At 43.7% G+C, this 25091-nt stretch overlaps 1 protein-coding gene across 4 annotated transcripts; it reads left to right on the top strand.

Moving 5' to 3' along the window:
* Positions 1–19268: 19268 nt before the first annotated feature.
* Positions 19269–23768, top strand: LOC123404183 (F-box/kelch-repeat protein At3g61590-like). 4 transcript variants are annotated; one of them, XM_045098099.1, is made up of 3 exons: positions 19269–20410; positions 21957–22015; positions 23553–23768. In XM_045098099.1, the coding sequence occupies exons 1-2, from the start codon at positions 19297–19299 to the stop codon at positions 21977–21979; spliced, it is 1137 nt and encodes a 378-aa protein (XP_044954034.1). In that variant the 5' UTR covers positions 19269–19296; the 3' UTR covers positions 21980–22015; positions 23553–23768. The 4 variants fall into 4 exon arrangements, 2 of the variants coding, with proteins under 2 accessions (XP_044954034.1, XP_044954033.1); XM_045098098.1 differs by having other exon boundaries at positions 21951–22015; XR_006611681.1 differs by having other exon boundaries at positions 21957–22044.
* Positions 23769–25091: the final 1323 nt, after the last annotated feature.

Below are 25091 nucleotides of genomic sequence, written 5' to 3'. Positions count from 1 at the left end.
AATTCTACAAAGAGGTTTGAGTGGATGGAAATTTTCCTCCAAAATGTAGTACAAATGAATCCTATGGAAAAATTCCAAAGGATTTCAATCCTACGAATCAAACGACCATCGTAGAAAAAATCCTAAGGATCCAAATCCTCCAAAAATCCAATGAAATTCCTTTGTATCAAAGGAGCCCTAACTCAATTTGGCATAGAGTATATATAGAGAAAAATAGCCATTAATCATTATTTCCTCAACTACTCATAGACAGAGTTCAAACTCTCATCTGCAACAAAGACAGAAAGCCGTAAATATTATTCATCACTTATATAAGTGATAATTCAGCAAACATATATTCCAGATTGTACATAATTTTTTGCATAATCTGTTTACTAGCATATGACCAGTTCTTTTGCTGGCTTTTAAAATAAGCTGAAATAAGTTGTCCCCTACCCAGCTTATTCTAAAAGTCCAACCAAAATTAATAAGTATTTTAGAAGCCTATTAATTAAGACTTGACTAGTTGTCTTCTAAAAATATATATTTAGTTGGACTTTTATAATAAGCTGGGTAGGGGGCAGCTTATTCTAGAAGACAAAAAAAGCTAGCAAAAGAACAGACCCTCAACAACCAAACAACAATAAAATGAACCTGACATAAACACACAAGCTATTTTTATATCCATAATATATTTTCCTTTCCCTCAGTAGTGGTATTTCAATGTGGCCTTTCCAGTTTGTTTTCTCCCCATAAGTGAATCAAAACCTTTCTTCCTTGCCAGAGAAGCGTTACCAATCTGTAGATATTGGCAAAGAAGGCACGCGCAGACTTTGACTTGCAGTTTCACACGCGGAGAATCGAAACCTTTCTTATTCATTGTGCTCTGAAAATTTGAAGAAGATCAACACGCAAGATCAAGATCGACTAGTACGTATCCCAATTCCTCATGTGAGTAATAATACTAGTTGGTCAATTCATGTGAACATCCAAGTAGTATCGCGCGTACAGACAACCGCAACAAACAAGGTTCCTGCTCTGCTTAGAGCATGGTTAATCTATATGATGTTGACACATCATCTATAGTCAAACTTATAGCCCGCAAGTACAATAGTCAGATGTAAATAAGTACTACTTTATTGATACAAGGCCCATCATCCTCTCTCACAAAGTGCCTAGGAGCATGTGTTACAGCTGGCTATTAGTTTGTAGTCCGCTTCTCTTCTCTCTCCTCTTCTCTCTCTTCCAACTCATCACAAATATATTATTTTAAGTCTTACAGCCCGCCTACGTCATCCTATTGTACTTGCTCTTACTCCTTCCTCAATCTGACTTGTAGATGACGCTTGAACATACTTTTCCTTCCCTCGATCCTCGAGGTAAGTAAGCAAGAGGGGAATTGCGTACGTGTGTTGCGTGAACCGTTGAATTGCTCCTTGGTTTCCTTGCTTGTTGGTTCCACAGCAATGCATGCAGCGAATCATTACCTAGCAACGGTAAACAAATCACCGTCACTGGAAAAAAGAACACGCATGATTGCGCGTCAAATCCTTTGTTTAGGGGATGATTGCGCGTCAAATTCGACGAGATCGGCAGAGTCGCATCCGATTAGTAGCGACCAGCTAACCGCGCGTAGAGCCAGAATTTTCTTTTTAATATGATATATTTCATAAAAAAACATTTAATAGATATATAAAGAAATAGACCGCGCCCACTGGTGGACTCATCATTAAACTACAAGTGGACAAATTTCGTATTTTGACCATTTTGATGAAATTTATTTAGATCTGATCCTAGTGTGCAGAAATTTCGAAATCTGACCCTTTTCCTATCGTCAAGGTCCATGATGGTAGAGTATAACAACCTAACGTTAAGGTTCCTGATGATAGGGTTGTACGTCTACCGCACAAATTTCTAAATTATAAACTCACTGCGCGTGCGTGACTACCGCCGAAACCCTTGACGGTACGTTTACACATGCTACCGCCAGCCCTTGCGGCGGTAGGTAATTTTTCTACCGCTAGGGATCTGGACTATAGATTGTCATACCCTACCGCCAAGGTGTCCCGCGGTAGAAAAAAAAAGAATCAGATCCCGAAATTTTACCAACTGAGGTCAGATCTGGATAAGTCAAAACACAAAATTTGTCCAATACAAGTCGCCTCACCATCACACGTCTTATAAAAGGTTTGACCTAGGACAAATAGACCAAGCCGGCCATTGAACTACTACTAGTCGCCTCACCATTACTCTTCTGCCAACAGCATATCTCTCCCTAATAATAATAAAGCACAGAGCGCTTTTGCCGTATGTCGTCGGTCATTTTATATAAAACCCCCTACATTTTCCTCAAATCAACCCGCAGTCCGGATATAAGTGACACGCACGAACCGTTTTTTTGTAGTTTTGCAAAAAGACCATTATGTTTTCATGGAATCAACCCGCAATCTGTCTTTAAGTGAATCTGAACCGTTTTGTCTTCATTTTACAGGAAAAGAAACCCTGACGTTTACGATAAATAACCCGCATTCTATCTTTTAGTCAAAACGATTTTTTTTATACTTTCACATAAACACCCCTAACATATGCGTTAATAACTCCGAAGTCTATTTAGAATAAATATGTATTTTCAAATAACAATATATTTTAAACTGTGAATTCAATTTAAACATGTTATATACGAAATTTGATTAATTAGAAAAATGTGTAGAGTTTGAATATGTTGTTATTTTACATGTTAAATATTTTTAAAATAGTATATAAAATACAATGTTAATCAATATTTGTCTTTATTTCATATCGACGATGTAAACTTTAAACCAAGTTTATTTCATGTCTTTATTTCATATAACATGTAAACTTAAACGTCAAAATTTGGGAAATGTTATAATCCTTGGGCATGATGTACTTGCACTGGGTTCTCTCTTTGCACATATTTTATGACCTAAGACTTTACGTACGTGTCTTTTCTAGGTAGAATCCACACGCGTTTTTACCAACGAACTACACTTTTTTTGTAGTGAATACACAAATAGTTTTTATAAGATGTACATGCATTTATAAAATTGATGAACATCATAAGTACATAAAGGTTTATTTTAAAAAAATATGATAAGTACTATTCATCTGATAGTAATGAATGTTAACCGTTGAATTTTTTTAGGTTTCATCTATTACATGTGATGGCTATACATATATGCTTTTTTAAATATACTTAATTTATAAACGAAGCCTCCTTAGTGCCAATGACACCACGACGATGCTGTCTGAGTATAGTCGTAGGTGCACGCCTTCAATATGACAAGTCAGAACGAAAAATCAGTTAAAATGATAACGTTTTAGGTAAGAAATCTTAACTACCCATTGCAACGCACGGGCATTTATGCTAGTACGTACAAAGGGAGCTAGGTACATAAGCTTCACCAGCGCCTTGTTTCCTTTTCCCCGGCCAATATAATTCTGAAGAACTAGCAACGTCTCCTTCAGCGAGCCCACCACCACCATCTCCCAAGAGCTCAAAGGCGCCAAGAACCCTAATTAAGGAAGCAGCCAAAGCAAGTGAAGTGACACCGGATCGATGGCGGAGGCAGCCCCACTACCGGTGTGGGACATCAGTTCTGCTCGCCGTACGTGGTGGCGCTGATGGTGAAATCAACCATAGTACTCGAATTAAATTAGGTGATTTCACATATTAAATTAGGTGATTTCACATATTAAATTAATTGGTTGGGTTATTATTGCCTACTAGTTGGGTGCCCGTGCGTTGCCACAATCTAGACTATTTTTATATGCAATAAGCTTTATGACATGTGCATAACGCATTGTTTATATAAATGTGATAACCTCTAAGAGATGTGCATAAGATTTAAGGTTGCAACCCAACATCGCTTTAGAAACCATCACACATTCCTCCAATTTTCCTCCTCCAATACAAATGCTTCCTTCTCAAATGCCCAAACATGAACAACACAAGGCATTGTCTTTGTCCTCTCATGTTTTCATTCTATCTATGCAGAAGCCATCTACTCCTCCGACCTACCCATGACCTTCGAACCAAGTCCCTCTTCCTCTGGCCCGCAGTCCCTCCGAGATGCTACTCGGACAACAACTTTTCTAGTGTCGCCTCGATTGTCGATGGTACCAGCTTGGTCTGCATGGTCCCAACCAAGCTTATCGGTACCGCCATGACTGCACGCATGGAGTCTCCGTCTTTTGTTCACCCCCCAATAACATACTTGAGTTACAATTTTATTTTTAAATATAAATGCACACAATAATAGAATAGTACAACTAACTGACTTTTTGTTGGCACAAATCGATACAAATTCAGACCCAAGTTGTAGCCTCATAATCATTGCTGGGCTTCAAACTCACTACTGAGGAACATGCCACCACTCTTGCCAACCACGGGTGGACGGAAGATTTAGTAAACAAGTAAAGCTTTTATGTCCTAGGAAGATGAATTAAGTTGGGGAGAAGATGGCATAGTTTAAAGCACAATGAGAAGGGATCATACCTTGCCATCATATTAATTATTGAGCATAACTTGAACTGCAAGTAGTTTCAATAAAATGAAGGTGTTGCTCATGCTTTATCTCACTATGGTAGACACTCACACTCTTCTAGGTCCCTTCGAAACAAACTCTTCAAACATTAAATTAGTCAAAAGGAGCAAACGTCTGATTCTCGACAAGAATGTATAGCAAAATGTTCTACCAATTCTAGGATATTGAACAAGTTCATGACAATTATAATTGAACTATTCAACGTTATTAAATCCCTTTTGTGACAACTGCACCAATAGTAACTACCAATTCTAGGATAGTACTTGCCCAAAATTTAAAGATGTGTGTTCTCCCGTTTCCCAAAAGATATCCACAGCTCCCACCTGAAAAAAAATTCCTACAGACGTGGGAAATGGCGAAATGGATTTGTATCCTAGCTGGGGATCCACTTTAGACTATACACCGACATGCCAAAGAAACCAATTGTTTTTTCCTAGCTGAAGATTTCGCTACCAATAAAAGTAGTGTCCTGCACATGAGGTACACGTATATCGATGGAGTAAAGAAGCTTGTAAAGCTAACTGAAAAATCAAAATCTAAGACCAGTTACCACTCACCATGCACTCAGTAAACTCTAATTCATAGGGTATAAGTACTAAACATCCTTCTTTGAGGAAGAGTCCTTGGTCGTCAAGTGTTCTCAAGTACCATCTTCAAATTAAAACTATTGTCAAGTTGAGAGGACACCGAAACCGAGTTGCAAATAGAACTATTGAGAAACAAAACATACCTCTGACGGTCTGCTCACAAAATAATATAATATTTTATAAATTGTCAAGCAAGAAAGATTCTGCATGGAACCAGATGGTTGGTCCATGCAGAGCACTCAATGTGGAGAACAATATGCACATCTGAGTGCTAAATGAAGAACATAAAGAGGACAAGCCTGGCAATGATGAAAAGAACATAAGAAAAAATAATGAAAGAGTTACGATTGTAACTAAATAATCAACATCACGTATAGAAGCGTGGTAAACATTAGCAAATGATGATTATGGAATATAACTATAGTGAGTAAGTAACCATGGCACAAAAAATTGTTAAATAACTATGTATTGTCTGCAAAGTTCTACACAGAACAAAGAAAAATGCATACCTTCGCTATTTTGAAATTTCAATGTCCCATCACCAAATAAGATATTCATATAGTATTTTTTTCAATAGGAAACAGTGAGAAATAAATCAATAATTCAAGAATAGATATTTTAGACTGTTGCACGGAGTTGTTTGGTTCACTAAATCTGCTATATATGCATGATCTATATGAGAAACAACTCCTAAGGTTAACTAAATTCCTTATGATATCTTTAAATTTTTGTAATTGTGCTATTCCCTATGAATTTGGAAGCTAGAAAAGAAAATCACAGATCCCAATTATGTAACTGCAAATTCCGTCAATTCGTATACTACAAGTTTTAATCACGACTGTCTCAGGCAATGTAATATAGTGGAAGACAGAATAAAAATGTTAAACAGGAGAGAAGACAAATGCACCAGATTTTCTGCAATTTAGGTAATATTGGGGTAGAGAAAAGATGGATCGTGGCAGCCATTTGAAGCCCGCACAATCGTCATAATGTGCAGGAGCACCATATTCCCCTTGGATTGCATTGCAGTGCAAAAAGCTATCCCCTAGGCTTGGAACACAAAAAGCAGAACTAATTTAGTTTCAAATGTAAACTTCACCAAACAAACAGAAAAGTATGCATATCATCAACATAGTATAAGGATCCACTACAACAATGGATATACAGAAGTACACGCCGCAGTGAGGGGCCAGGATGCCATCAACACTACACCCGTAAAGCATGCCATGCAGCTCACCTTTGACGAACACATGCTCACAATATGCCACACATTCCCATCAGATACATCACGGAATCAAGGGGAACCTCTTTGGTCACCATATTTTTGCACCATTTCCGCCAAATTTAGAACTCACCATATTTCTGCACCATTTCCCCCAAATTTAAAACTCAAATCGCAGACAAAAAGGCTCACAAGTCACAACACACGAAGAGCTAAATTCTACTCAGAAGCAAGACCCATAACCTTGAGATTGCCAGGCCTTAAGAAGCAGAGGTCAGCACCGGTGACGCAGCTGGAGTTGATGGCCAAATTGACCCCTCCGGTGACCGCGGGGGCACCCATCTATGTGGCATTCCGATGAGCAACATGTACAGCCTGCCGAGCGTGTACTTTTCCTGCTCCTCTTTCGATCTCTGTCACTAAGGCTCATGACCTCTCCTCTTCCTCCTCCTTGACATCCGCCATAGATCGGACCACACCGACCTCCCACCCCATCGTTGCATTCTCCAGCGCACACCTCCTCCCATGTGACCGCTTCTGTCGTGGTCTTCATCTCCAGTGGTGGCGAGCCATTGAGTAGATCAGGTTTCGGGCCTCCGCCATATCCTTAGAAAGAGGGCGGGGTGTAACAGCGGCGACGAAAGCATGTGTTTGCCCATGAAAGGCGTGAAACAAACGAAGGGCAAAGTCCGAACCTGGCACGCGCTCCCGCAGTAAGCTACTCAACAAACCGAGCACTTTCTCAAGTTACCGAAGGCAAAGCAGTGGTTGCAGCTCGATCCAACTGAGATCTTGTTGGATGTAGAAGCATAGGGTTCTTGGCGAGTGAAGTGCATCCTAGATCCTCGAACTATTCCAAAGGTGTTATGTAGGTCCTTAAACTATGAAAAGTGTCATCTAGGTCCTGAAAATCCTTGAAGTGCAATAACTATGTATATATGTGACGCCTCTGAAATACTTGAAGGGCCTACGTGATACTTTTAAAATAGTTTGAGCACCTAGATGACACAGATATTGCATGTTGAGGACCTAGATGACGATTTTCATAGTTTGAGGACCTACATGACACCTCTAAAATAGTTCGAGGACCTATGATGCACTTCACTCGTAGCAAATAATCATGTCCCCTGCAAAACCGCCGCAGAATCCCACCACATGAGCTTGATTATACATACACCAGCGGACTAAGCTCGACTCAAGGGCCAGTATCGTCCATCCCAACAACATCTATGTGCGACATTCATCTAGGCATTTCGTCGAGCGGTTCATGGGCAGGTCCGCATATAGGGGCAAAAAACGGTTGCGGCCGAGCTATGACCGAGGGAGGGAACAGAGGGCGGGGTTACCGGGGAAGAAGCTGCGAGCAACGACGAGGCTGCGACCTTTCCCTGGAACGGAGGCGGTGGTGAGTCTGCTGCTGGCGAGCTCACGCTGCAGCTACTCTGCCCATGCCGCCTTCCCTTCCTCGGCACGGGGACGCTCCGCCGCTTTACTTCACGGCCTCCGCCATCTCCTTAGAAAGAGGGCAAAGTGCAGCAGCAGCTGCGCTGGTATGTATCGCGGGTGAAACACGATGATGTTATGGATGTAGGAAGGGGGAGAGATGGGTGATGGTGGCGGGGGGCGGCCAGAGCGGCGGCGGCGGATATAGTAGGAAGGAGAGATGGGAAGGAAGGGCACGTATTGGTTTGGGTTTGGGGGAGGGAGCGAGGAAGTGGAGAACGTGCGGTTCTTCCATTTGTTGCTCGCAATTGATCGTGGCCTTTTCCAATGGGTTTTTCTGCATGGGGTCGTGTACGAAGGAAGGTACAAGGGGTGGTTGAACCATCACGACGACGGCAGATCCCCTTTAATAATAGATATAAACAATTGATGCCCACAAAACATATAATGATTCACTCATATTTGTGGGCGCTATGTTCAATTAAGATCACATTGTTCGTAATTTAATTACCGCTCTTACGCTTGGTAGGAATCTACAAATTGGAAATTGCATCAGTCAAATATGCAACTTTTCGCGGACCATTAGAAGTGGGAGCTGCTCGGTCGCTCCTTCCTCGGGGCGACACGGGCGGCGGATCTGATCTCCTCGACCGCGCCCCATACCCATCCTCCTCGCCTCGCCGCCACCGGTGAGATCCGTCGGGCGAAGCCTGCGCGGATCCGGTGGCGGCGGGGCCTGCTCTTCTCATTGTCTTGCGGCGTTCGCGGGTTGGTGAGCTCGTGGCGGCTGCCTTCGGATGGCGGCCTGCGTTCGCGCTCCGCGTCGGCTGCAAGGTGGAGGTGCTGATGAGATGCATCGACGGCCTGCTGGTGGCTGCTCATGGCTGGGTGGCGGGTTCGTGCAGCCCGATCTGGTGTTCATGGGGCCTGCTCCTGCTCTCATGGCGCCGTTGTTGTTGGCCGCATTCGACAACAGGAATCCCCTGCCAGCTTGTGTTGGTTTATCTGCAGGCTAGATGACTTGGATCTGGTCACAATGATGACTTTGATGGTCGTGGTCTGCAGTTAACACAACGTCATGGGGAGTTCTGGGCATTTGAGCGCAAGTGGGCCATGGCGTGAGGCGGCTGCTTGTCGGTGGCTCTGGCTTCTGCGATGGCACACTGGCAAGGTGTGGAGGCACTTGGTGTTGTGGTGGTTTGGTCCTAGCATTCTTCGTCTACCAAGTCGTCTTTCTACTAGACTCCGACCTTTTCGATCTAGCCGCTGACGAGTTCCAGTTTTTTGGTCCGAGATGTATACAGATTGGTGTATGTTGCCCCTGAATATCTGGATCGAAAAGGCTCCGGTCGTGCGCGCTCATATTATCAGTTGGCATGGCTTCAATAGGACGCAGCGTGAAGCTTTGCTTTTTTATCAGTCATTGGACATGTCTAAGTCAAGATTCCCAAAACATTGATAGAGGTGGAGAAAGTCATGGCGATGGCGATTGGAGGTCTTGAAGCATTGGCGGAAAGGTTTATTGGATGCAATGAATATCGTGTGCTAGGTGTTTGGTGACTTGCAGCAGCGGCCTCGGCAAGTGGGGGCAGCGGCACTGGAGGACGACAATTTTGGTGGTGCTCGTCAAGTACCGAGTCTCGATTCCCAGGGTGAACACCCAAGGTCTGACCTTTATTGGTTGTACCTGGCAATGAGCTTTTTGAAGACATTGTTTTTGGATAAACTCAGACTTTCTCCAGAGTAAAAACTCAAGATCTTTGATCGGGCAACGACAACGCTTGTATATTGTTTCCTTCTTAGAGACGTTGCTCTTGGAGAACCTCCTTTGTTATCCGGATGTTGTCTTCGCTGGTGGCTAGAGTGCTACTGTTGCTAGTGATTGTTCACTGTGGCACGGCGTTTTTTTCTTTTTTGGATGTGTGTATCCTTGATGTCTTTCGGCGTCTTGCTGGTACAAAGACCGAGTGTAATTGGTATTTTCGCGATATTAATATATTCCTTTTTTGAAAAAAATATACAATTTTTGGCACACACACAAAATTCACGATAAAATGATTAAAAGCAGATCAAACAAACAACATGCGAGGTTAGAAGCTGCATGAAACGCCAACTGAGACGGTTGTAAGAAGTTGTGCCTAGTGTCTACTGGCATTATTTATACCTTTGTTATTCGGTGAGTAATGTGAAGCATGACATTTGTTCCTTCAGCGTGAATGCACAAGATGTGTGGAATCCGCAAAGATGCGTGGAATCCGCATTTCCCTCTTTTGCGCCCTTATTTTCTTGATCAATTCCTCGAAAGATTGAGGTATATAGTGGTACTCGTGGAACATGAGCCCTTTACTCCTACATATGTTCAGGAAGAGATGACATTATAATTAACAATTACACATATATATTCAACGCAGTAAATATTGATCAGGTGCAACTGTGCCGGGGAGGTAACCAATAAGGAAAACATACATACCACTCGCGAGGATTGCATTAGGTGATAAGATGATCAGCAACGGTGAAGGGACGCACAGAGGGGCGGATCCTCTCCTTGTAGTCGTGTATTTGGCAGGAGTCTGCCAATCGCTCGGAGAAACCAGTCCCCAGCGACATCACCAGAATGGAGTATTGTGGTAGAGTGAAGTAAATGGAGTTGCTGCTCAAAGAAGGGAGATCGCTGGCTGAAACAGAGAGGCATGGGGTCGCGGCTAAGAAAAAGCGCGTGGTCACCTATGCTCTTCACCGGGATAAGCTTACATGGATGGCTATTGAGATCCACTACATAGAGCCTGCAGAATATTCATCGCGACCAGTCCAACGCATCCTATTCTGACCCATTTGCATAATGAACTGGCTGCCGGACGGCGAGCAGCATCCTTCCACCAGACTCCACGAGGTAAAAAAACCAAAGAGGTTGATGTGAGCAGAATGTGGAGCGTCAGCAATCAACACAGAGTTCTCGAGGGGTCCTTCTCGTCTCAGAGGGTATAGCTGCACGATCTCACTCGAACCAGACGGGGTGGCATAGAGCCTTCACTGGAAGGGCAAGGCACAGTGAACATTCAGTCCGTTGTGGAGGGACTCCCAATTTTGCGAGCCCGGGTCAGCGGCGAGCACCACATTCGTGTAGGGGAACCAGACCACCACGGCGACGGAGTCTGCGGAGGATGCGCTGCTGCACACGGCGGCGTTCATGTCCAGCATGTACGCCTTGTGCCTCACCACCTGGCAACACATGGTGACGAGGGGCGCGAAGTTGACTGTGTCGTGCGTGAACGGGTGCAGCACGCGGGCCGCCGTCGTGAGCTTGTGCATGAGGATGACGAGGCCGTCGGTGAAGCCGACGATTCTGTGCCGCCGGAGCTCCGGCAAGGGGACACGGAGGCGCCTGGCCGTGCGCGTGTGGAAGAAGACGATCTCGCAGGCGTCGTCTGGGCGGACGGCGTCTCTGTCGCAGAGCGATTCTGTGTCGCCGGAGCTCCGGCAAGGGGACACGGAGGCACCTGGCCGTGCGCGTGTGGAAGAAGACGATCTCGCAGGCGTCGTCTGGACGGACGGCGTCTTCGTCGCAGAGTGATTCTGTGCCGCTGGAGCTCCGGCAAGGAGACGCGGAGGCGCCTGGCCGTGCGCGTGTGGAAGAAGACGATCTCACAGGCATCCTCTAGGCGGACGGCGTCTCTGTCGCAGAGCGCGATCCAGCCGCACGGGTGGCCGGAGCGGCGGCGGTGGATGTAGTAGGAAGGACCGAAGGAGAGATGGGAAGGGAGGGCACGTAGTGGTTTGGGTGGTGCATCCAATTAGTAATATTGTTGATTGTTGATGTAGATTAACGTGGAGGCTTGAAAGGTGCATCCAATTAGTAAATATATATATATAAGATAAGATTTGCATGACTCTGCGTCACTCCATGTCTCCATCTGCCATTGAGCCGCTCAAATTTCATCGATCTGTAATTCCGTACACATGTCACATGTCTGCATGTTCTCTCCATAACAGTATCGGTCCAACATTGAATTGGTAGACTGAGTTGTCGCAAAGAAAGAAAAAAAACAAGGGGGGATAGTCTTGATTCTTCTAACATTTTATCATGCTTACAAGTCATTCGCCGAGTTGGAGCCGACGAAGATAGGCTAGCGCGGAGAACCAGCGTGTGGGCAGCAGCAGTGGCGACGCGCGCCCGCGCGCGCCGGAAGGAAACCCTTGCCGTCGGCTCGTCGACCCCACCTCCCTCCCTTCCTCTCCCGCCGCCGTCGGTAGCCGTTGATAGGCAAAGTCCGGTTGGCACTGTGGCGGTAGGGCCCTTCCTCCTCCTCTGCCGCGGCGCCCTCGGGTGGCAAGCGCGGGCTTTTTATCTGTTGGATGGCTTGAGATCCGGTGAAGGACAGCCTGAGGTCTGACATTGGTTCCTCCCCGTGGGCGTGGAGTCGGGGCAGAGGGTGGGTGGTCGAGATCTTGGCTTTGGGCCGGGGTGGTGGAGTTGGTCTGAGGAGCCAACGGGGGTCGGGACGCCGGAGTGGCTGCTCGGTGGCCGGAGTTGCCGTCTGCCTTGAGTGGCCCTTGTCGACAGCGTCCGCTTCTGCATAGGCTGGCAGGAGGCTGGCAGTGCAGGCTTGTCGATGTGGCAGAGGTTTGACTTGGTCCTCATGCCCGAGCAAATTTTAACAAATTTGACTCAAGAGTCAAAACATTTTACAAACTGAACTATGTTTAAAAATAATTCATCCAGCTGATATTTTTCTGTGACGCCCGATGGTCAGGCGTCACACTACATTGTGTGATGGCTTTGTCTTAGGCGTCACATAGTGTAGTGTAGCGCATATGCCTTAGACGTCACACTAGGTCTCAAGCGTCACACAACGTAGCATCGGACGTCATCGGGCGCCACACAGTGTAGTGTGGCGCCTAAGACAAAGGCGTCACATAAAAGAGTCAGCTCGATGAATTATTTTCAAACATAGTTCAGTTTGTGAATTACTTTGGTTTTTAGGTCAAATTCGTCAATTTTGTCTCATGCCCGAGATTGGTTGCTCCTCGAACGACATTGGATTCCCTTCGCTGTTCTAGCCAAGGTAGTTGTTTGCGGATAGTTGGGGAGGCGACCTCACATTATGGAGTTGGTGAAGGTCGGTGGTTGTGGTGGGAGGGATTGCCTGATGCCGGCAGGCGGATCATTGCGTCAAACCATGAACTTCGGCAGTCACTGATTTATGTCCCCCCGGTACACCGGGATAGGGGGCGATAGGTGTAGCGCCCCTATGTGGTGGTGCCAACCCTGACTCGGTGGCTGATGTCGGGCTTTGGCCGGTTGTGGTTTGTGCTTCGGGAAGCGGAGGGTTGGTGGGGTCTCAGGGTTTGGATGCAGGGGCGTCGGCCTTGGGAGGTGGTCCGCATGGTTGGCTTTCCGACAGGCACCGTGGCAACGGTGGTAGCTCTGTCCCTTCATCGTGTGGGCGGTAAGAGCTATGGTGGCGGTTGACTCGGACGTGCTTTGCCTCTGGCAATCGCAGCGCTTCGATCTGGACTTGCGGACCTGTACTCATCACTCTTGCCCTCAAGACCTCGCAGTGGCACGGATGGATGGGTGAGTGAAAATTATGTGCTTGATCGTCGACGACTATGATGCGTGCAAGCACCACTTGAAAATGTCATCTTGGAGCTCCTCTTCGTGTCCGGTTCCGGGTGAAAATCTTTGTCCATCTTGAACTTGACGGCACGGTGCTTCACTCGTGTTCCCTTTTGAGAGCGTTGTTGTGGAATGTAGGTGTTGTAGGATGTAGGATGGCGGTGTTGTCAGTTTTTCGTATGTTTTTCTGTTTTATTCATTTTCATTCTTTCCTACTCTTTTCTCACTTTTTTATATTAGTTTTAATTTTTATTAATGCTCATTCTGTCTTTCATTTTTATTTTACTTTTTTTCTTTATTTCATTTTGAAACCAACTTTAAATAAGCAAGAACATTTATTTCTTAAATTATTTGCAAATTTGTGAAAGAATATTCCTTATTATGATTTTTTCAACCTGTGAACACTTTTATTGAAATTGTGAACACTTGTTTTCAAATTCATGATTTTTTTTGAATTGGTGAACAATTTTATCAATAAACTTAAATTATTTTAATTTGTGAACAGTCTCTGAAATGCATGAGTTTTTGTGAATTCATGAACATTCGTTGAAGCACATTTTCTGGAGCAATGAACTCTTGTTTTTGAAATTTGGTAACATTTCCTGACATTTGGGTATTTTTTGCGTTTTGTTAATATATTTTACAATTAGTTAATGTTTTCTAAATTCTCCATTTTTTTAAAAAAAATCATGAACATTTTTTAATACGTAAATATTTTTTAAAAATCACAAACATTTCTTGAATCTGCGATCATTTTATGATTTCCCAAACACGTTTTGATAATGATGAGGTTTTTTGAATTTATGAATATTTTATTATTTCTTAAACATTTATTTTTAAAATTCATAATTTTATGGAAGTTGAAACTTTTTTGAATTCTTGAATTATTTTAAATAAGATAGGAAAAACTGATGCCGTTCTACGCCCGCAAATCAGCCGGTCCAAAAGGCCCCTGGGGTGCAGGTTTCGCGTCTTTGTGACAAGCACTGCGCTAAATAGCAGATCCTGGTTCAACTCGTATTCATCAGGAGGTTACGTATGGTACGGCTGTTCGCCTCGTGAACATTATTTTTGTATAATACTGTACTAGCAAAAAAGTTCGTGCGTTGTAACGGGTAAGAAAAACACTCATTAATCTAACAATCATGAGTCCATAGGTACATGTCCTTTATTTCAACACATGACATCCCATCTGTATTTCTATTTACCCTTCTTCCCACGCACGTTGACGCTGGTCTTAGTGTTCACACCATCACAACATGTTTGAATGTTGTCAATCTTAAGATGTCTCTCTCTTGACAAAAAATGATAAATTTATATTTTCTGTGAGGTTTTGACGAGGCATGCATGCGTGATTATAGATATTTTTTTTGTTCTCCATCCTAGTTTTGCCAAAGTGTTCATTTTCAATTTGAATCGGCACCGATATGAAGGAAAGACTGATCATGCACTATTGATTAAGGTTTTATCGTAAATAGCATTTTTTAAATGGTTAACACGTAAAATAATATCATATTCAGATTCTACATATTTTTCTAATTAAATTTCATATATAACATGTTAAAATTGAAGTTAGCGTTAAAAAGATATGGATTTTCAAAAAATCAATTAACATATACTGCGGGTTGATTACCAGAAACTTGAGGGGAGTTTCTACAAAAACAATATGACGGACTAAGAATACCTATTTCTTTTATTAGTAGTTATAGAATATAGATAAAGTTATGAACTTTTATAAACTAAACTGTGGTTGGATGGTTATAAGTTCTACAGCCTGACTTTTCAAACTGACCGGACAAAGGGTGTCACAAAAGCAATTTTTTGTTCAAAAGGACCCTTAACCGAGTCTATTTGTCGGAAAGGACCATCTATGGACGAAAGTAGCAAAAAAGACTCACATCCACCGTGGCGGCAGGCGCGCCAGGCGACGCGTGTCACCTGCTGCCACCGCCCTAGGCGGCTGGGGCCTGCCGCCACGACCTGAGGCGGTCGACAGGCCTGCCACCACGCCCCGAGGCGGCCGATAGGGTTTCCGTTATAGCCCAAGCACTCGACGGAACGGGCACAGCAGTGGGGCCCTGCCGCCACCGCCCGAGGCGGCAGGTAGTGTTTCCTCGCGCCGAAAGTGGCGCTGGCCAACGCTCATTTTGAGGTTGTCAGGAATCTCTCATATGTTCATTTTTCCCGTCCATTTTTTCGCCAACAGGGAACGAGCATCTTTCCCGTCCATTTTTTCGCCAGCAGGGAACCTCTTCGCGCCATATTTTCCCGCCTAAACATCCGCCTCAGCCTATAAAAGAAGGCACTAAAACACTCTTCGCCATCATCCAGCCACACTTCGCCTCAGTGTGTCACACTTCTTTCGTATTTAGTATGAGTTTGCCTTGTTCGGATCAAAGCATTAGGCCTAGAAAAATGAAGGGTGCGAGCTTGCCTTGGGGAGTGGAAGTACTACGTTGTTGGTGTGGTGATCTTTACAAGGTGAAGGAGGTGACAGATTTTTCAGATTGATTGGGCATGAAGTTTTTCATGTGCGCCAATTATGAGGAAGATCCATCCGTTTCTCCTTCAGCATACATCAGTCCTTCGGTATGCTTCAGTCATCAAGAATAAACACGTTGTAGATATTATTATTAGCTTGATATATATATATATATATATATATATATATATATATATATATATATATATATATATATATATATTTGAATCAAAAGTTGAATTGAGTTTCATTAGTATATTTGTGTTTCTTGTGATGAGAGCTTTCAAATAAAATCCATTTTGTGTACATTTTGATGAGTTTTAAATATTTTGTTAAGTTTTAAGTTTTAAAACTTGGTACCGATGAATAACAAAATCGAGAAATTTTGTACATCGAACATCAAAATCGCAATCTTTGGAAACTGAAATTTGAAACTTGGTGTGCCCTAGTGGAAAATCCAATAACTACCCAGGCACGGCTGGCCAGGTGCCTGTCCACGCGGGTTTCCCCCTGCTTATACAGAATTTAAAGAGTCAACCACTACTATATGCGATGCTGATGATCCACAAGTATAAGAGATTTATACAAGGTTGATGTGGCCTCAGAGACGAGCAAATTTGCGGACTCCCCGATATGGAAAGACATTATGAAAGTGAAACCTCAATACATGGCTGGCAGAGAAGTTATGTTAAATTATGGCAACATTGCGAGACTGTGATATGGCCCCATTCATGGTAACCCACCGCTAAAAAATACTTATGCTGATTTGTTTTACATTTGTAACCTGAAGAACATAACTGTGGAGAGATTTAAATCTGGGGTGGAAAATGATTTCTTCAGGAGACAGATGAACCATTCCTTAGTTTGTCAATGGAAGGAGCTTAAGAGAACTGTTGAAAGTTGGACTATTTCTGAGGCTCCAGATCAGATTATCTGGACGCTAGGGAGTTGGAAAAAAATCTCTACTAAGTCTGTTTATGAGTACCTAGAAAGGAACATTGCTGGTTGAGATTATAGATGGATCTGGAGAGCTAAAATCCCTCTTAAGATCTAGATTTTTCTTTGGCAATTGTTTCAGGATGCTATTCTTACTCGTGATGTGATGAAAAGGAAGAAACGGAGAGGTAATCCTAGGTGCTTGTTATGTAAAGAGAGGGATACTTCACAACACTTATGCTTTACTTGTCCAGTTGCTAGGATGACCCGGAGAACTATTGATTGCATGCTTGGCACTAGTCTGGGCCCTAATAATATATGGCAATTCTATTCGTGGTGCTTTATATATTTTCCTAATGGGGCTAGATTTTATACCTGTGGTCTAGCTGATGTGTATTGGGCATTGTGGAACTGTCGTAACCGTGCTACCTTTGAGAATAAAAAGTTGAAATCCCCCTTTGATGTAGTTTATACTGCTTGTGGTTTCCTCACATACTAGGCAGGTCTGCTGATAGGGGAAGATCGGAAAGCAATGGAGCGAGGTGCTAAGATGCTGAAGATTAATGCGATGAGCATATGATGCGGATGTGCTGCTCCAGAAGGTGCCCAGTGATGTTGGTGATACTGCAGGTTGTAGTTTTTGTTGTGAGGTGTTTTAGACCCCCCCCCCCTGCGTGGGCGTTTAGTCGATTCCCTGAGTGAATCTGACTGTATCATGGGTTTCCTTTCATACTTGTATCCTGTCGTTTTGATATGTTGGTTCTAGGTCATCGGTTGCGTTTGCTAGGTGTTTTTGGATTTTCGTCCTGCGGTAGGCTTCTCGATGACGAGTGTCTATGGTGAATTTCCTAAAAATGCTTTGAACTTGCACACCTTTCTGTTTTTTTTTTCCTTTGATGAACTTTGTATTTCCGCTATGCTGGTAATGGAAAGGGGTTTGCCCGGTTTAAAAAGTATAAGAGATTTATCGTAGTTATTTCCATAAAGAAAGAGTGTTGAATTATAATGAGAAACATAAAGAATTGACAAGTAATTTTCAGCAAAGTTTTACTATAAGTGCTATATAAAAAAAGTTTTATAAATAATTTGATAACGAGATAATTTATAACAACACAAACAGTAACAAAAACAATAAAATGCAGCAAGTGGTCTAATCCTTATGTATGTTAAGAACAAGCTGGTGGTGTTCTTATAGTAGCTAAAGTCACTTTCGTTATGGCTCATTAAGTTACCGTTCCATGCTTTGATAAGTGTTGATAACCCCAGCAAACCAACCACGCCCCAACCTAGATATTAAGCGACCAACATTGGATTCATGGCTTCAAGACAATGCCCCCAAGGGGGAAAACAACATCGAAGACTCGTTGTCATCCAATCCAAGTAAGGATATGATGCTTTTTTCTTGGAGCACATCATAACCCAGGGTACAAGATTCCACAATGACGCCTTCAAAAAGAAAAGAAATGCCGATGAGACAATCATTAGACTTCCGCCTAAAGCATCGCATCCCGGTCTTTTCATAACACGTGATCATAGAGACTGGCAAGCGCCTCAACACAAGATCTCACCAAACCCTTGCCTCGACCGCGACAAGCGTCCTCACCAAGTTTAGAAAGAGCCCCCTCCCCACACACTTGCACTTACCTCCAAGACCAGAGCCAACGGAAGGTGGATCGATCTAGGTCGATGCATTGGCAGTACTACAATCCTCCATCTATGCCAGCTCCAGTGTAGTCGACATCATCCGAGGGCACCACCGGAGCCCACCAGATCCATGCCCCCCCCAAAAAAAATGTCGGCCGAGGCAGAAACCAAACAGGCACCAAAGACCATATCTCCACCACAAGTCCTTCCCTCTCGCCACAACCTCCACCGCCAAGCCGCCTTCTCTCCTAATCGCGCCCACGACAAAAGCCCCCGGTCAAGCAGGGCATCCCCAGCCGCCAGGCGCCAGATCAAGAGAGGACGACTCCAAACGACCAAGGAGTGGCCACCATCACCTCTGAGCACCAGGATGTCGCCACCAGTCCACACCCTTCATAGTTCCTCGTTATAGCGACTGGCTCGCCGCGCGAGGCCATTCACCCCCAACCCGCACGCAGAGGCTGAAGAAATGGCCCTGACGCCGCCCGACTTTGTCCGACAACGCTCTTGCGCAGTGGGAAGGTGATGACACGTATGGTTGGGGGCTGGGGACAACTAGGGTTTCTCCCGGGAGGCTTTACTTAATTTTGTGTTTGGATGTTTTCTTGGCACGCAAAATGTGTCCCTACTTTTTATGAGCGAAAAAATAATGTAGAATGCAAAAGCGAACTGATTTATGATTTTTTTTTTAAATTGTATTGTATAGAAAATAGATTCAATCGCACTGCAGCGTCATTTTTCTTTTAATTTTTTTTTGCTTCTATCGCAATCGAAGTCGCCCTCGCCCTCCCCATTGCGGCTGCTCCGCCGCCGCCTCCCCCATGACCACGCCGGACGGCGAGATGTGGCCCACCCTCCACTACCGCCGCCGCTCGCCGCTGGAAGACGAGGATCTGCTCGCGGAGATCCTCCTCCGCCTCCCGCCGCAGCCGTCCTCCCTCCCCCGCGCCTCCGCCGTCTGCAGGCGCTGGCGCGGCGTCGTCTCCGACCGTGGCTTCCTCCGCCGCTACTGCCGGCACCACCGCCGCAGCCCTCCCCTCCTCGGTTTCTTCCGCAACGACCTGCGAGGCATCTCCTACACGCCTGCCATGGAGGCCCCCGACCGTGTCCCCGCCGGGCGCTTCTCCGTGCATCTCGGCGACCCCGGCTACCACTTCCGTCTCCTCAGCTGCCGCCACGGCCTCGTGCTCATCTCCCACTCGTCGCAGAGCCAGGTCCTGGTGTGGGACCCCGTCACCGGCGACCAGCACCGCATTGCCGCTCCTCTGGGGTTCGACATGAACAGTACCCCCATGGACGGGGCCGTGCTTCGCGTTGCCGGCGACGCCCACCACTTCCAGGTGGTATTGGTAAGCTACAAACAGGATGATGAACAGGCGACCGTCTCCATTTACTTGTCCGAGACCGGTGGATGGAGTGATCTTATCTCAACACCGGTTCCAGGCAAGGCCATGGATTATGAAGGCATGCCCGCTGTGCTGGCCGGGGATTCCATTTACTGGCTGCTACCTGGGGATGGTATTAATGTAATTCTAGAAGTTGATTTGGATAACCAGAGCCTAGCTGCGATCCCGGTGCCGATGAATATGTTTGCCCAAGGTCAAGACTTGATGGTTATGCGAGCAGAGGGTGGCCGGTTGGGCATACTCTCCATGTCCATATTCAAGGCCGAGTTATGGAAGAGGAATACCGACGGTGATGGTGTTGCTTCTTGGGTGTTGGGACAAACTATTCAACTGGACAAGCTACTTCCCCTAAATTCAGATAAGACAGGCCACATATCGATGCTAGCTTATGCTGAGGAAAATAATGTGGCTTTCTTGCGTACGGTTGCCGGTATCTTCATGGTCCAGCTCGAGTCATGGCAGTTCAGTAAACTTCCTGAAAACAACAACGCTGTTGTCTGTTATCCATTCGAAAGTGTCTATGCTGCAGGTAATAGCATGCCATCATATCCTGGTTATAGCACAATCATGTCTATTTTCAATAATTGGTTGATGACCTTTCACATCCTTGTGTGTTAAGCTAACAATTGTAAGCAGTCTCATATTAAGAGATCCTTTTGCTGCTTCATGACCAATTCAACCTATGGCGAATTTGTTATGTAGTGTTTCTATTGTAATGCTTTGTGTGGTAGTTTTGTTCAATGGTCATGGTCTGGATTCACACATGTTACTGCTAGTGTCCTTTGTCAACAGATATGTAGTGATGTGCTTTACACATTATCACATATTGTTGTTATTTGTTGAATTATGTGGTTCAAGTCAGAGACAGAAAACTATCTTTACCAGTATATTATATGAATATCTATTCAATAATATGATGAACACGAAGACTGGAAAATTGTTTCTGTAATTATTCAACTAGATTTTACTGTTACTGCCTGTTGACATATTCAGGAATTTTATTCTGGTAGCGATTTGTGATGTGGTGCAGATTTTTAAGTAGTGTCATATTAAGTGTTTATTTTGCTGCATGATGACCTCTTCAACATATGGTGAATTTGTTATGTAGTGTATCTATTTTGATGCTTGTGTGGTAGATTTATGTGATGGTTCTTGTCTGGATTCACATATGTTACTGGTTCTGCTAGTGTCCTTTATGTTTTTTACGTCACCATTTCATCATTTATGTTATTTGTTGAACCATTTTGTTCAAGTCAGATAGCGAACTGTCTTAATCAGTTTATATTATATGAATATCTATTCAGTAATATGATGAACACGAAGACTGGATTTTCCTCCTGTAATTATTGAACTAGATTTCACTATTGTTGTCTGTTGACAGATTCAGGAATTGTATACTGGTAGCATCAATCCCGTGTTATAGATTTTTCTTATGTTGAAAACAACTGCATGAAAAAGTAGCTTGAACCAACTGAAATGTCAAATAGTGCTCAATAAGTACATCTGGACTCTTAAATCTAGTTATATTTGTTCATTTGATATTGTTATCGGGGCTAATATTCTTGAATTAGTCATGATGAATTTGTTTGAACTTAATGAATAATTGTTCATCTCATCTCTTGTTGGAGATTCCTGCTGCGAGTGGCAAGTCCATTTGTACCAATGGAAAATGCTTTCATTTCATTTCTCAGGCTAAATATATTTAAAGCTGATCTCTTCTTTTATAGTCAGGGTGACTTTAGTTGCTATGATTTATTGGTATGAGCATATTTTACTGTTTTTGATATGGCGTATAACAATTTTATTAGTTCTGGATAACTTGTCTATTCTCATGAGCTAATAGGCTAAATGTGTTTGTCCTTCATTTTCACAATATTAATCATCATGTACCGTTTCGTAATTTAAAATTTGACAGGCTGTGTTATTTTCTTTATCTATTCCTAGTGTTGTGTCAGACCTGAGTTATTTTCCCCAAATTACAGTTGTGAGTTATCCAAATATATTGTTGATTCCACCTTGTATCTATTTAGCTTTCCAGTTGAATGTTATTTGACTTATTTTGTTTGCAGAAGCAGGCATTGGTGGTGCCATGGAATAGATCAAGATATGCTAGTATGATGTACTGGTTGAACAGGCAAGCTTATCTTCTGAATATATGTTGAGGTATATGAACTGTTCTTTCAAAAAACCTACACTTTTTTTGTTTGTACTGCCATTCCTCAAGTACTAAATTGCAAGGGAGGACTCTGAAATTTTCTCTACAATCCATTCCACAAATACTGAATCGCGAGAGAAGGCTCTAAGATTTACTCGACAACCATTTGCTTAACTGTTGCCCATCTGGACACCTCCTGTCATGTTTCCTTCATGGCACGCTACATCTTGTTTCTTATCTCCTGACACTCCTTCCTAATCCCTTCCTCAGCGTCTCTCCATTCTCTTCCTCATGCCCGCACCCACCTACATTATCTTCTATCTGCTTATGCTTTAAAGTCCTCTACTGGTGGTGCTCTTTCGCTTGCCTTTCCCTTCTATCCAGCTTCCTTTCTTTCAGTTTGCCACCTCCTTGGTACACTCCAAGTTTCCTCTGCTAAGGCAGGTTCTTCTCCTCTAGATCCTTAGATGACTGATGACTCGAAACACTTCCCCCTTTTGCGCAGAGATTTGTTCCTACTCAATCATAGATGATACTGTTGTTATGGTAGGTGGTAGCAGAATAAAATACATCCTCTTTCGTGCTTCATGGATTTGTTTTGTTTGTTTTTTGAGGTTATGGATCTATCAGATCGCAGTGTAATTTACAAGTTTTTCCCTCTAAGCGACTGCCAACTAATGATACCTGAGCATTTGTTCGATGCTTCCTTTATTTATATGGGATTATAGCTATGCCATTTCACATTGCTGCTTATTTTGGACTGATAATTGTGACAATCTTTGAAGAGCATGCCTTCGTGAATTGTTGTACTATTATTCATTGTTTTGCTTGCAGTTAAGTTATTATTACAGTTTTCTGGACAATTAATATAGTTTTAAGCAGTTTGCTTATAAAATGTCTCCTCATATCTCTCATTGCATGTAATTGGCCATTGTTTGGTCCGAACTCCAAACTATATATGCAGTTATGCTTTCAGGCAATTTAGTTTTTCAATTTGATCAGACGAGATTTTCTACACTTTATATTAAACACATGATTAAAATGGAATGACTAAATTCATCATGAATATTCCTTTCATCATGAATTGCACACTTTACATTTTAAAATTTTGGACCAAAGGAAGTCTTATCTGTCAATAAGAGATGCATGGTCCTTAGGCGACACTTGTACTTGATGAATTTGATTAGATTCATCCATTAGTGACTAGCCAGCTATTTTTGCATTTATATGAAGTATGCCACTCAGATGTTTCTGATTTCCTACTCCATGAACCCCTCGTATGCCCACTAATATTTTAGCCTCTATTAGGATCAAATATAGCCAATAACTGATATTTTAGCCTCTGTTTGTGATGTTGGTTTTGTCTAATAATGCTGAGATGATTCAACTTTGGGGATCTCCACAATGGTGAAGCTAATTTTTATTGCTCGAGTCATACAAAAAGTCGCAGATATAAATTTTGATGCATTTTCCATGTACGAAAATTGGTTTGACTGATGTCATAATTGTGCTGCAGTTACCAGACTTACGTTTCGGTGGATGAGTTGCAGAAGTGGCCTGTTTGAAGCTATCCACACAGAAACTTACCCTTTATGTAGGATGCATTGGTCAGCTCTGAAGTGGAATTAATCACTTATTTTGCTCAAACCCGTCTTGTTATCGAACACAGTCAGTTGGCCAGCTGACATGAAGACATCACATTTGCTTGTATTAATCAATACCTTTGACGTGATCTTGCTTGCTTGCATTCTGTGTGTGTTTGTATTTTCATACTTTTCTTTTTATTGATTTTCCATGTTATGTCTGGCGAGGAGAATTCCACGCCAAATTTCTGTACGTCTCATTTTGCGTGTTTGTTTTCATCTGTTTCTGACTAATCAATGTTGAGTTGCTTGCCTTCACTAGGATTAAGCTTGGCTTGGATGGGATTGCTAATGTGTTAACCTCCAATGAAATGAACATGCCATTTTGAGATTGACGTGCGGAACATATTTTACTGATTGGTTCGGCAATCACAGTCGTCCAACATCATACGACCCCATGATCCACAGGCTATTCAGCTTCTTATTTTGCCGGTTGCTGGGTGTTAAACATTGCTCCACCTCTTGAAGCACTCAACTTTACCATCCGTCACGCCAAAAAGAAAAAGAAGGCCAACGCGAGCACATGTTTTCCCATTTTTCTGGTCTATTTAAAATGTGACATAGGGAGCACCCCAAGAACGGGAGGACCAGATATTTCCCTACGGGACGATGCTGACAAGATGAGGAGCATGCACAGAGCGGCAAAGGCGACCGCCCTCTTTCTCGCCTCCATCTCCTTTCCTTCGATGTACAAGCTATGAGGAAGCAAGGAGAAATGGAGCTACGGTGGACAACATGCAAAATCCAACTACTTATCTCTTTCCCTTTGTATATATCTCTATCTCTACCAACCGATTCCTTAGGATTCCTTGTACGCCATGGCAGGGGCTCTTCCTGCCTCGATCAATATATACCCACGCGGCTCTCTACGGAGAGTAGGAACGCTTTCATCTGACATGGTATACAGAGACATCCTCTTCCCATCTATCTAGCCAGGAACAAACTCCACCGATCACCAAAACCAGATCGCCATGTCTTCTTCGGCTCCCGTTGCCCTCAACCTTGGAGCGCCGCCTGTCGAGAGGCTTACCAAGGGGAACTTTCTTCTATGGAAAGCCTAAGTGATGTCGGGCCTGCGAGGAGCGCAGGTCACCGGCCTCCTGGACGGAACCGCTGCAGCACCCACGAAGACAGTGGAGCAGCAGCAGGCGGACAAGACGACGGTCATGGTGCCTAATCCCCTTTATGCGCCATGGATGTCCAAAGATCAACAAGTTCTCAGCATCTCCTCAACTCTCTGTCAAAGGAAATACTCGCCCAAGTTGTGAGTAAAGAAAACACCTTTGATCTATGGACTGCTATCACCACTATGTTTGCTTCGCAGTCCCAATCTCGAATCACGAATTTGAGAATTGCTATCACCACCACCAAGAAGGGCTCCATGTCGAGCACCTCCTACATCGCCCGGATGA

This window comes from Hordeum vulgare, chromosome 6H, assembly GCF_904849725.1.
Source record: "Hordeum vulgare subsp. vulgare chromosome 6H, MorexV3_pseudomolecules_assembly, whole genome shotgun sequence".
Taxonomy (NCBI): domain Eukaryota; kingdom Viridiplantae; phylum Streptophyta; class Magnoliopsida; order Poales; family Poaceae; genus Hordeum; species Hordeum vulgare.
This window is presented reverse-complemented; position numbering and strand designations above follow the sequence as displayed.